Genomic DNA, 12,273 nt, shown 5'->3' on the forward strand with positions numbered 1-12,273 from the left:
CAATGCAACACAAATGACCATTAATCAGTCATTGAACGCAACAATACAGTAAAATGATAGTGTGACCGGAATTATTGGAAAATATATTGTCCATGTTCATTCATAATGGCTGCAGAATATCAACCCTTAGTTATATACCAGGAATTGATACAAAAATGAAAAGCCTTTTTCCTATAAAATAGTTTACACCACCACTCGTCTATAATGAGAGGCTCCAATTCAGTATTCTGGGACAAAGGAACAAAAACGTTTTTACGAAAAGGATGCAGATTCAACCTCACAGCTTGTCTAATACACCCAGCAATTGGTCCAGCTTGAAATACATAAATGACACGACTGGAGAAAAAAACAGTGCGAACAACATGTTTCTCAGGCAGAGGACTCAATGAAACAACCGAAAGGATAGAAAAAAAGGCCCACGAGTCTCCTTAGAACAGCAGCAAAGAAGCATCTTTGTCTCGCCCGGTAACGGAAAGCACACAGCCAGACACCATTCATGTAAAATGTCCTCAGGAGCATCTAGCAAAGCCGAAAGACTGCCACTCATTCATAAGCAGCTTCCGCTCTCACTCTGCTGCAGATTTCGCACTGCAGTCCCTCCCAACATCTCTTTTCTCCTGCCTGGCAAATATAGAAAAAAAAAGAAGCAGAAAAAAAGAGAGCACGTCTGCCTTCCCTCAGAAAAAAACACTCCTTGCAGAGTCCTTGCAAATCAAAATAGGACGTTAAAAGACGAAGGAGGTGAAGAACAGAGGACAAAACGCATGCAATATTTAGTCTTTTATGTGAATGAAATAGCAGGCTGGCATACCAATGTTTCTGTGAATGGAAGCATGGCCTTTCTGCCTCTGCAAGGCAATCCCTTGGGATGGCTCGGTCCCATCCAATGAGGAGCTCGCTGGATGACTCATTCAGGGGAGGCTTGCAGAATAGTGGAAGAGACCATTCAAGACGCAGGTGTACATTTTTTTCCCCTCAACCGCCCTTTGAAAACGTTACGCACAACACAGGATGTGAGTTGAGCATGATTCAATAAGCCAATGTTCTTTTGACAAAATTAAAAATATCCGGGAAAAACGACACCCCCTGATTTTGATTATCCCCATTAACAGCTTTTTTTTTTCTTTACACAAATTCATGTGAACAGTCACCGCCTACACATCTATTTAGCAAGTTATTGTTCATATGGTGGTACAAATGTTCTAGGTGACCACATGTAAATGTAAATATTTACATTTAAAAACATTATTGATTTGATGAAAACATATTTGATTATATATGTATACATAACAATTGCATCCTGTATGGGGCTTGTGCCGATGGACCTCAGTCCTTGGGAGATGAATCCGGGGATTGGGGCGATGGACCTGAGGTCCGGGGCGATGGACATAGGGTGTGGGGCAACGTACGTGGAGCCTGGGGCGATGGACCTAAGGTCTGGAGCGATGGAAATGGAGATTGGGGCGATGGACTTAAAATCTGAGGCGATGGACATGGGGTTTGGGGCGATGGAGCTGCTGTCTGGGGCGATGGACCTGGGGCCTCGGGCGATGGACCTGGGGCTTTGGGCAATGGACCTGAGGTCTGGGGTGATGGACCTGGTGCTTGGGGCGATGCACCTGGGGCCTTGGGCGATGGACCTGAGGTCTGGCGCGATGGATCCTGGGTGTGGGGCAACGTGGGGTCTGGGGCGATGGAAGAGGGGCCTGGGGCGATGGTTCTGAGGTCTGAGGCGATAGAGATGAGGCTTGGGGCGATGAACCTGAGGTCTGGGGCGATGGAAATGGGGCTTGTGGTGATGGACCTGATGTCTGAGTCGATGGAAATGGGGCTTGTGGTGATGGACCTGATGTCTGAGTCGATGGAAATGGGGCTTGGGGCGATGGACCTGGAGTCTGGGGCGATGGACCTTGGGCATGGGCGATGGGCCTGGGGCGATAGACCTGGGATCTGGGGCAATGTACGTGGGGTCCGGGGCAAATCAATAATTGTAGTAATTTTTTCCTATTATCTAGGAACATAATGTTCTTCTTATGCAATCAAAAATGTGATTTAACATCAGATTTCCATCCCAATCAGACATGCTGTAAGAGTGAATGGGAAAGCGAATGAGGAAAAGAGCATCAATTGGCAAGGAAAGCATCAGACACTTTTCCACTTGACTACTGTTGCCAGGTTACAAAAAACATTTTTAAAAATCAAGGGTTATTTTCAGACTAAGCTGGAAGCAAAAAAAACAATGTTAGAGAAAGGGCAGACACAAGCAACTGGTAAAATCTGACCAATTTCCATTTACTGAAAGCATAAAAAAAGCTTTGGCTCCTGATTTTAATTGCAATGTTGTGTGCTTAACAGTTACAATTAAACATGAACATATGGCTCATATAGTATTGCCGTTGTCAAGTTAAAGGCAATTTACAGTATTCCATACATTTGTCTTCTGAAATGTATTTTAAATTTTCTTTAAGGCCACCTGATCATTTGCCACAATGACTTATCCACATTTTAATTATAGACCATGTTTTCCCACCAATCTATCAAAATATCACGGCAATCAATCTGATTCAGCCTGCACTGAAGTGATGGACAAAATGTTAAACCCTCCTCTTTGGTTTACACCCACAAAACCATTATATGTTTGATGATAAGTTACTCAATATTTGGTCACCATTTTGTTCACGCTGAACACTTCTCGCTCTATATCCATGACCTAATACACGGCCGTCTGGGACCACAATTCAATAACATTACTGCATGTGGTTATACAAGTGTGTAGTGTTTTTTAAAAGCTCAGTGTAACATAAGTAGAATAGCAAAGTGAAACATTATTTATAGTCTACTTGAAGAGCCGCATGATGTAAGAATTTCTTGTGTGGACAATGTGTAGCCTTGAGAGACAATATTCATAGTCACATGGGGGCTTCAGAATAAAGGCACACCCGCAATTTTAAGAACGCGGAAGTAAACAAGTGTCAGCTGTTTTGACGTGATTGCATCCAGAAGATGCAGGATACTGCCTCTATTGAAAAATGAACTGCACAAACCCTTCAGATTCATGCTCAGAGATGTCGAGAAATTGGTCTGGAGTTCCAAATATTAGTATTCGTCTTCGCCCTACAAATGAACAAAGGAAGGATTTCAATTTAGGTTATCGTTTTTTGGAATGAACAAACAAAGGGGAACTGTTAGACAATGGAATACAAAACCACAGGGGTTACGCACTCTGTAGTCTTGCGATCTTCAAAATAAAAAGAAGGGAGTTTTGGGCCGTATTGGCCTTAGTTTCAGATCCACAACAGTGATTCCTACATTCAGTAGGAGGTCCTCATGTAGTGCAATTAGCAACTACATAAAACAGTCACGCTGATTGGTTATGGCAAATGAAATATTTTTTTGTAGTTTAGAGATGGTTATAGCAGTATCAGACTATGCCTACAACAAACATGATGTACGTGATAAACAAATGAGTGTTCATTTCTTTTCTCTTCGTGCCATTGTGTTTCTTTACTCGGTCACATGAGGGCGATATAACTCCAGCTCTGTTAGACGGCACCGCGACAAAGAGGAAAGCATCACAGAGCTACAGAAACTTTGCTCATATACATTTATTTCTCAACTGCATTTTATTGTTATACATCAATTGTCTTTCACTGAACATTTAGCGGTTTCAATTTTTTTTCTGATCATCCGTAGTGTAAGAATAGAACATTAAATTCCAATTCGTGCATAAATCTGTGAGGCATAAACGCCAGGCAAGGTATACAAACTACTTATAGAAAAGGATACGCTTTCACTCAAGGATTATATTTTAACCTGAGAATGTCAGAACCGGTTTCCAAGAAAAACAGGAGGCCGTCAGTCGGTTAATAATTCAGATAGTAGAAAGTGCTCCTTGGGAAAAGGCCGCAGTGTCACCGGGCCACTCTAGTTTTGATCCCACGTAACTTTCTCATAAATGGGTGTAAATGTAAGCAATGGAAAAACTCAAATCTGTTTTTGCTTCAGAGGCCAATGGGTATTTACATTTTTACTGTGAATAACAGAGGGACAGAAATGCATTTAATAAAAAACACTTTTTTGGGGATGCTTGGGTTTTTAAATCTGAAGCTAAAAGTGCATTTAATGTCAAACATCAGAGGTATACTTCGATTGAAAAAAACTACTTCCCGTCGAAAACCTTTCCAGTCGTGGAAAATCCAGTGAATATAAGCTCAATGCCGGACTCTGGAAGAAACAATGAAAACAGCCAACACACTAAATGGCCTCAGGTGAAAATGTCAAGCTGAAAAGGTAGTTTTAAAGGGCCGGACAACATCTGAGACGCATGTCAAGTAAACAGAATTATTTCACAGGCCACAAATGCTGTTGAAAAGGCAGCACACGCATCCTCAAACTGAGGACCTTGATCTCTTCGTCAGCTTTGGAAGGAGTTCCAACACCATCATCACAGACAGGTGAGCTGAAGGTAGGTGTTGTGACGTCTCCATCACCCCCCCCCCCACCTTGTGAGAAGTGGCACTGTGGGCCCCAGTGTCAAAAGGGTGGTCCACCTGGGCTGAGTGAGGACCATGTCAACAAGCAGATTCAGCCGACACAAGTGAAGCTCATGACGTCTTCACGCAGCTCAGTGGCCATCACAGCTTTCCTGTGGAAGCAAATACAGTTGCAGTGTAGAAAAGGAGGTAAGAATGGTGCAAATGTGAGTAAGAGATGCTCAACTGGCCTGGTTGTAGACCTCTGAATCGTTGCACAGTTTAATTAGAAATTTAAATAATCAAACAATTAATTTCTGGCTTAAGTAGCATTTGGAAACTCTCTTTGAGGGAGCGTGCATGTTTTTCTGGTCAAACTTGAACCATAAAAGCGTCTTAATTCAACCTACACAAGAAAAGACTGGATGAGACTCGTCAAACTGTCCTGCAGTTTGTCACCGTTTCAACATGTATATTCTTTATAGTAAGAACCAGTTACTAATCATTAAAAAAAATTCACATAAAAGTGTTACGTTACCATGCACACCATTAGCTGGGGTTAATAGATCACGTAATGATCAGATAATGAGTTAATTGTGATGGCTAAAAGTAGTTAACCCAAAAACTGCAGGAATGGGTAGTAATTTTGTTAAATAGGTGTGGTTGTTTTTCTCTTTCAAACCTCAAAATGCTTCATTCAGAATGAATTAGAACAGCTCATTTGCTGAATACTAAAACATATTAAGTCATGGAATATCAATCAGCTGACATTGGCTGTGTTCCTAATTTTTGGCCCCAATGAATCTGGACTTTGCACGTCTCTAGTGCTGAAAGCAGCGAGCTCAAACTACTTGCCAGGAGCCAAACACGCAGGGCGGATTAAACGGGTGCACATGATGCAAGTGGACCTGAACAAATGCACAATAACCATTATTACGTTTGCAGAAAACACACCAGCATGCATGCACATAGACCTACCCAGGCCTTTTCCCATCTTTTGAGCAGTTGCTCATGCTCTGTGAGTGCACCTCTCCACTGGTTCATATCCCTGGATGGAACGCTCTCCTCATCTGTCAAATAACAACGTCTTTTATGGAAATAAAAGGCGGCGGCATCGCTGAAACCAATCCTAGGCACTCAATTCCACCTCCTCATCTCACTTTAGGGAGGCATCAATTGGTTTTAATGCTCAGATACACTTGAGAGACCAGTCAGACACTCTGGACATTCTCACAGCCATGCAAGCTCCAGGTCCAGATACCTCCGATAGTGAGGCGGAGGTCCACCTCAGACGCGTCACTTCCCGTGCCGGCCTCGGCGACACAGTGGTAACGGGCGTCCCTGATCAGCGGCCCCTCTCGGAGCCAGCTGCTCACTAGTACCTCCCCCGGGCCCACGGGCCGGCGGTACTCCTCTATGGGGGAGGCCAGACTGTGTCCGTTTATCAGCCAGTGAATGTGGAGATCACTGGGACCTGAGGGACAGAATAGGACTTCATGTTCATCCCCCAGCCGGGCGCCAATGGTGGAGACACGACACGCCACACATACAGACCTCTGAGGTCGGTTTATGGCGAGCAAGTTTATCGCTGTGACTGAAATTATATATATATATAATATTGATCATATATATATATTGATATATATTGATCAGAGCATCTTGAACAGGTTTAGTCACACAGAAGTCATATTTGATGTCACTGATATTTTTTCATTTATATCTTCAGTACATGCTGCAGGAGTCAACATTTAAAAACATTAAAAGTCAAAAATGTAACAAAATAAGGCAGAGTTGAACAGAATTGACAGATTTATTTATCCTCTCTACCAAGAGAAATAGTCTCAAAACGTCCCCTAATTATGTACATCTTCAAATGGTATTTTTCCAAATATACAACTATATTTACACTTGCTTACAGGCACAAATAAAGTATTGAGATGTAAAACGCGAGTCCACAATAACACCCTTGATGGAAAAAAATCTTTTTCTAAATTTCACAGGTTCCACATCAGACTGTTACATAATACTATAAACAAAACTGTACCTTTCATTCACATAAGAGTTGTGAGACAACCAGATTACTGAGAGTTTATTATTGTCTTTCTCAACATTCACGAAGGTATCTCAACAGACGGAGACGATCAGTTCTCCACTACGCCTTGAAGCAGAAGGACAGGCTTGTTTTGAACAGATCCAGAAACACACACACACACACACACACACAAACACTCCCGGTTAGGTCATGTTTGGGAAATGGCAACATGCAACATGCAGAAAGAAAAGAGGAAAGGGGAAACAGGAAAGGTTAAAAAAAAAAAAAGGGGAGGGGAATGGATTTGCGGTTCGGGAGGTGTGAGCCGAGTCAATGCCGCTGACACCACTCACCCAACGCCAGGCAGAAGAGCAGGAAGGCCTCCTGGGCATGAACCCCCCAGGCCTGGTCCTTCAGCAGGGGAGGCAACAGTCTCACCCCTGCCTCCCGGCCCTCCACTATGTGTGGCGTGGCGGACGAAGAGGTGGAGGAAGAGGAGGAGGAGGAGGAAGGGAGGGCAGAGGGAGTGCTACTCCCAGAGGAGGACAGGGGAGATGAAGTGTTGACGGGAGAGGAGACTGTGAGAAGGGGGGGGGGGGGGGGGGTGATGGGAAAAGAGAGTATTGAGGAAAACAGGAAATCTAAACAAGAGGTGACATGCAACAGACAGGAGGAAGACTAATGGGTCGGGATAACGAAACAAAAAAAAATTGTAATAAATAAAAAAAGTGAGAATGATCGCAACTACTTTCACCAAAGGCAAAATGATATTACCAGATACAACTCGTCTTAAATAATAATTCTCGGAAAAAGTTCTAAAACTGAAACTTACTATCAAATATTTTGTCGTATCAACTGTTTTCGGGGCTGATGTCTGACGTTGTCGAGGGGTAACGTCATGTAGAACATATTCATGTTATCAACAGACCACAAGCAAAAATGAGTAGAGGTTAATAGAAAAAAGGCCCATCGGAGTTGTACTCGTGTAGGAATGTCGATTAAAAAAAATAAAAATACAGGAGAAGTAAACGTCCCTCCAAGACAACTCGACACAAGACAGTGGTTTGATTCTTTTTTCAAGCATTATTCTATCATGCCAGTCGTCGCGCGTCCACTCGACCTTTTCTTCTTCTCGCTCCCTCGGACCTTCAAACCCGACGATGCCGCTTCACTGGGTGAGAGAGAGGCCGACGTACCAGGTGAACAATAAACAAATCTTCCCTGAGAAATCACTGGAATGTTGAAGCATTGACCAGAGTCCATTAGTCTAAATGTCGCTCCAAAAAAAAAAAAGAAAAGAAAGGAGATGCGAATACTTCAAGAGACTATTTTCCTCCCCGGCTGTACAAAAGACTCCAATTTGGAAAACATCAAGGTAACTTACCAATTTGGTAAACAATGTTTCCAATTTGGAATTTAAGGAATAGCTTTTCTTGCTGGACTACGCTGTGACGGTGCAGCTCCAGTGAATTATTTTTTTTAGCTTTTATCATCATAAACCCCAGAATAGACAGGAGTGAAATCTCTACCGGCAGGCAGAACACCCGGTGACCATCACACCTCACGTGGCGCTGTATACCTTCGTATGGAGGAAAACACAGGTGAGCCGTGGAAGGATGCGGCAAGAGAGTACCAACCCACCTCCCCCCTTCTCCCCCCTCTCCCCCCTTTTCCCCATTAACAGTCTCTGAGCGCTGAGGGAAGCGTAAGAAGAAGCTTCCGGCTAGCAGCTGGGGGGCTCATCCGCGTCCGCGAACTGGATGGGCTGAGATTCACAGTCGATGTCGAAGGGCTTCTCCTGCGACGGGCTGTCGCCGCCGGACGCGCGGGACGGGATCCGCCCGTTGCCGCACTCGGGCTCCGTCTCGTAGCCGGTGTCCCGGAGCGCCCGGAGGCTTTGAGCTGCCTGCCCGCCGTTCTGCGACGGCGGCCCCGTCGCGTGGATTTTATCGGCCGCGGCGGATTCCATCAGACCGGCCTCGCACGCCGAGTAGGTGGCCTGATTGGCGCTCTTGTGGCTGCCCAGCAGGGCGGCGCGCAGCCGCAGGCAGGGCGCCGGAAGGTACTGCATGTAGCAGTTGTACGCCAGCGCGGCCAGGAAGAGGAGGAAGAACAGCAGGAAGAGGAAGAGCAGGGCGGTGCTGTTGTTGTGCTGCAAGTACTCGGCCGCCGGGTCGCTGCTCTCCGTCCGCGGGGCGTCGGAGCTCGGGGGAGGTGGCTGCTTCGGCGGGGCCTTGATCGTGCCGCTGGACGGCGGTGTTAGTGACGCGTCAGTTTGGGGCGGGGAGGTGAGTTGGACCGCGGCTGTGAAGCTGGGAGGGGCGGAGGCCGGCGTTAGTAGGGCTCCGCCTGTCTCACCGTTACCTTTGGACGCGCGCACCCTCGGCCTCTCCTTTCCACCCTCGGCGGCGGCGGCGACGACAGCTGCCCGGCCTGGAGTCGCGGGCGGGAGATCCAGAGCGAGGACGTATGCGGCCAGGAGGCGGCTGAAGTTCTTCCCGGCAGCCGGGGCCCATTCCACCGACCAGCACTCGTAGCGACCTTGATCCTCCGGAGCCACGCTGTAAATGAGGAGGCCGTTTTCGGCGATGAGGTGGAAGCGGGAGGCCTCGGTGAGGGCCGAGCCGTTGGACTTCCACATCACCTGCGCCAAGTTGGAGTGGCCCAGGCACGGCAGCTCGGCGGAGCTGCCTGGTTTCACCGTCACACGCCGGTAGTCTTTCAGAGACAGACTTGATGCTGCGAGACATAAAGATGCAGAGATTGTCATGAGGACAATCGCACAACGTGGTTCGTATCTTGGACGAATCGTCTCAACCGCACTATTGCCTTGTGGATTAGCTGTTATCATGACAATAAGTATGCAGTGTTTTTACTCTGCCCACGCTGTTGTGCTTCTTTAGTAGGCGCTATGTGAGCGCGTTGTACCCTACCTGACGGGCACTTGTCTGCGTCACCGTTCAGGCTCTGGATTGACTTCCTGTAAAAAAACCAACACCCAATAAGCGTTACCTTGATAGCAATCTAAAATATGCACACTCTGAAATGAAGATGAGATGACGTAGACCACAATTCAGGTCCAACTGGATGGGGAATGAGTTAACATGCTTCTCCTTCTCGTGTTGTGATGCTGGAGCGTCGTGCCGGTATGTAGGAGGGGAAGATTACCTGAGAGTTTGGCTGGGAGCTTCAAAGATATTGACACAGGCAGCATTTTGAGGGTCCCAGGCACAGTACGGGTCCCGAGCCAGGACGCAGTCATCGCAGGACGCATAACGGCCACAGAAGGCTGTGGGGGACTGGACTACACCCGAGTCTGAACCGGCGTACAGGGACCGCGTCTGTGGAAGCACAATGTTGTTCACATATATACAAAAGAAATACGCTAATAGAACAACTTAGAATTTACTATTGCTACTCTAATGTGAACCCTACACAACAATATGAAGAAAATCACTTAAAAGAGAATCTATAACAGAAAAATGGTTCCGTAAAGGTTTTCGTATCGATGCCATGTATTTCTGTCAGGATCAAAACATGTTAATCTCGTTCGTCACTGACCTCCGTGGACAGCAGCAGGGTCTTGATGGACTCTGAGTTCTTCAGGAGCTGGATCTCTTCCATAATGTGCACTTCTCCTTCATACACCATTGACTTGTGCAGGACTCCCTTATCTACAGCAAACCAACGATCAGAATACAGAATGTACTGTTCGGGACACTTTATTTATAACACTTCTTAAATTAAAGTGTGTTACCTGTTCCAGTGAAGATGACATCATAAATGTTCCCGTCGAGCGCTCGGACCCTCTCCACAACTATCTGAGTGTAGTTGACGTCCTTGGTGATGAGGCGAGGCCCGTTGCCGATGGGCAGGACGGGGTCCTCCAGCAGCGGGTGGTCCTTGACAAACTGGAGGGTCTTGTCTGGCAGGTGGAGCGAGCTGCTGATGTTCTGGTCTCGCATCAGGTTGTTAATACACTGGTGGAGCAAAAACGCGCGAGTAGGAGACGTTAAATAAAATATTCTTGTAGCATATGTTCACATCAGTCTGGCTTCTCTTTCTTCCCCGGTCTGTATTCTAAATACTGCACCAAAGCGAGCTCCGTCATACTTGTTGGAGCCGTGTGGAAGGTACTCACTGCTCCGGGACGAGGGGACGGAGTGATGCCGTTGTACCGGACCCACTTGGTGTGGGACTGCTCCACCGTGGCCTTCTGCATGTACTTGCCCTTGGAGAAGACTTCTTCCACAGCTGCCATGTTGTAAGCGCACACTGCCGACAAGCCCACGTTACCCCTGGGGAGGAGGACGACGACGAGGACGGAGTCGGGAAGGGAAGAGCAGCGAGTTTAAGGACCAGCCTGATATCAAAACGTTGTCCTTTTCTGATCTCCAAATCACTGACCACTGGGAGGTGAAGACCCCGTAGATGACGGTGTCCCTCCGCTCTGCCCCCTTCAGGATGAAGACATCGTGCACCACGTTGAAAACAAAGTTGAGCTCAGGCATGGAGCACACCAGCTTGGCTTTCAGGAAGGACGTCCACTTCTTCTGCAGGGTGCGCTGCCCCCCGAGGTCACCCTGAGGGAGGGGGAGTTTAATCAGTGTGTGTGGGGTGGGGTGGGGGGAGAGGATGAGGAGAGCGGCTGAGGGGAAAGGGAATGAGGACGAGGGAGGGAGGGGCCGGCGTAGCATTGTGTGCCAGGGCTTCATTTCCAGTGGGCATAGTGGGGCATGCTCACGTTACTCTACAAAATGGTATTTTGGGTTGAGCTGCCTCCAGATTTTAACATTCATGAAAAACAATGTTTGAGTGCTTGGTGGAATTATTTTGGCCCGCAAATGTAATTTCTATATTTGTGGTTAATATCTTCCTGAAGGGACAGATAGATTTGATTATCCGTTAAAGACGCGACAGTAGCTCTTTGTAGCAAAGATGCAAATACAACATTAATATTCAGATAGTGTTACAACCATTTGTATGGATTATTAGATTAGTTATTCCATTCCCATGTCCCATTTCTATTTGTTCATCATTTAAATTACATTACATTTAAATGATGTTGTGTTAAATAAGTTTTATCCATCATTTGATAAATATAGTTAGTTAGTCAGTTGTCATTGTGGCCTTTCGGTGGTGATATGAGAGGAGAACCTTCATTGAACGTGCCGCTTTTGCATAGAAATGCTTGGCTAAGTGAGGAGAAATCTTTATTTTGTGATTATTTTTGATGAATTGTGTCACAAACAACTAAACTATAAAGCAGACTGTGGATCAAAGTATCTAAGTATAGTATCTTTTCAGTGGATTGCACATTTCTTGGGACAGGACACAAGCAACAGCATGTTAAGTCTTTTAAATCTGCGTGGACGCAGCACGGTATGTGCATGACTCAAAATATATGCTACTAACAGGGTTTGAACCCCGATACGAGCTCAGGTGACAGATTCACGGTAACGGAAGGACGGCTGCACAAGAAAGAAAGACGTGCAGACAAATACGGCAGGTGGAAACGGAGCTAAAGACGGACGCCGCCGGCATGTGCAGATGGTGCATGACGCAGACTGACCTTACAGACGCGCGCCACCCGGGGGATGAGCAGCTTGCCAAAGAATTCGTACTCCACTGACACCTCGGTGAAGAAGTAGTAGATCTTATCGTCCTCGCCATCTACTCGGTTTCCCCCGTCACCGATCACGTCCGCAAAAACAAAACTGGGCTCTGCGAGGAAAGCGGATGAGAGAAAAGTATTGGTAAAGGAGCGGA

At 46.4% G+C, this 12,273-nt stretch overlaps 1 protein-coding gene across 9 annotated transcripts in view; it reads right to left on the bottom strand.

Moving 5' to 3' along the window:
• Positions 1-3,593: 3,593 nt before the first annotated feature.
• The window catches only part of sema4d (sema domain, immunoglobulin domain (Ig), transmembrane domain (TM) and short cytoplasmic domain, (semaphorin) 4D), a 30,388-nt gene continuing 21,708 nt past the window's right edge, over positions 3,594-12,273 (bottom strand). For 5 of the 9 annotated variants that reach the window (XM_040197142.2, XM_078088119.1, XM_078088118.1 and 2 more), the window contains 8 exons: positions 12,077-12,228; positions 10,912-11,087; positions 10,646-10,802; positions 10,262-10,484; positions 10,066-10,178; positions 9,673-9,845; positions 9,438-9,484; positions 7,110-9,243 (listed from right to left, as the gene is read on the bottom strand). In XM_040197142.2, coding sequence (XP_040053076.2) covers positions 8,228-9,243; positions 9,438-9,484; positions 9,673-9,845; positions 10,066-10,178; positions 10,262-10,484; positions 10,646-10,802; positions 10,912-11,087; positions 12,077-12,228 — 2,057 coding nt within the window. In that variant the 3' untranslated portion in view covers positions 7,110-8,227. Of the gene's footprint in view, positions 4,646-5,450; positions 5,543-5,733; positions 5,947-6,857; positions 7,083-7,109; positions 9,244-9,437; positions 9,485-9,672; positions 9,846-10,065; positions 10,179-10,261; positions 10,485-10,645; positions 10,803-10,911; positions 11,088-12,076; positions 12,229-12,273 lie in introns of those variants that run through there. The other 4 variants (XM_078088122.1, XM_078088121.1, XM_078088123.1 and 1 more) reach the window with 2 other exon arrangements.

The sequence above is a fragment of the Gasterosteus aculeatus genome, chromosome 14 (genome assembly GCF_964276395.1).
Source record: "Gasterosteus aculeatus chromosome 14, fGasAcu3.hap1.1, whole genome shotgun sequence".
In the NCBI taxonomy this organism is placed as follows: Eukaryota; Metazoa; Chordata; class Actinopteri; order Perciformes; family Gasterosteidae; genus Gasterosteus; species Gasterosteus aculeatus.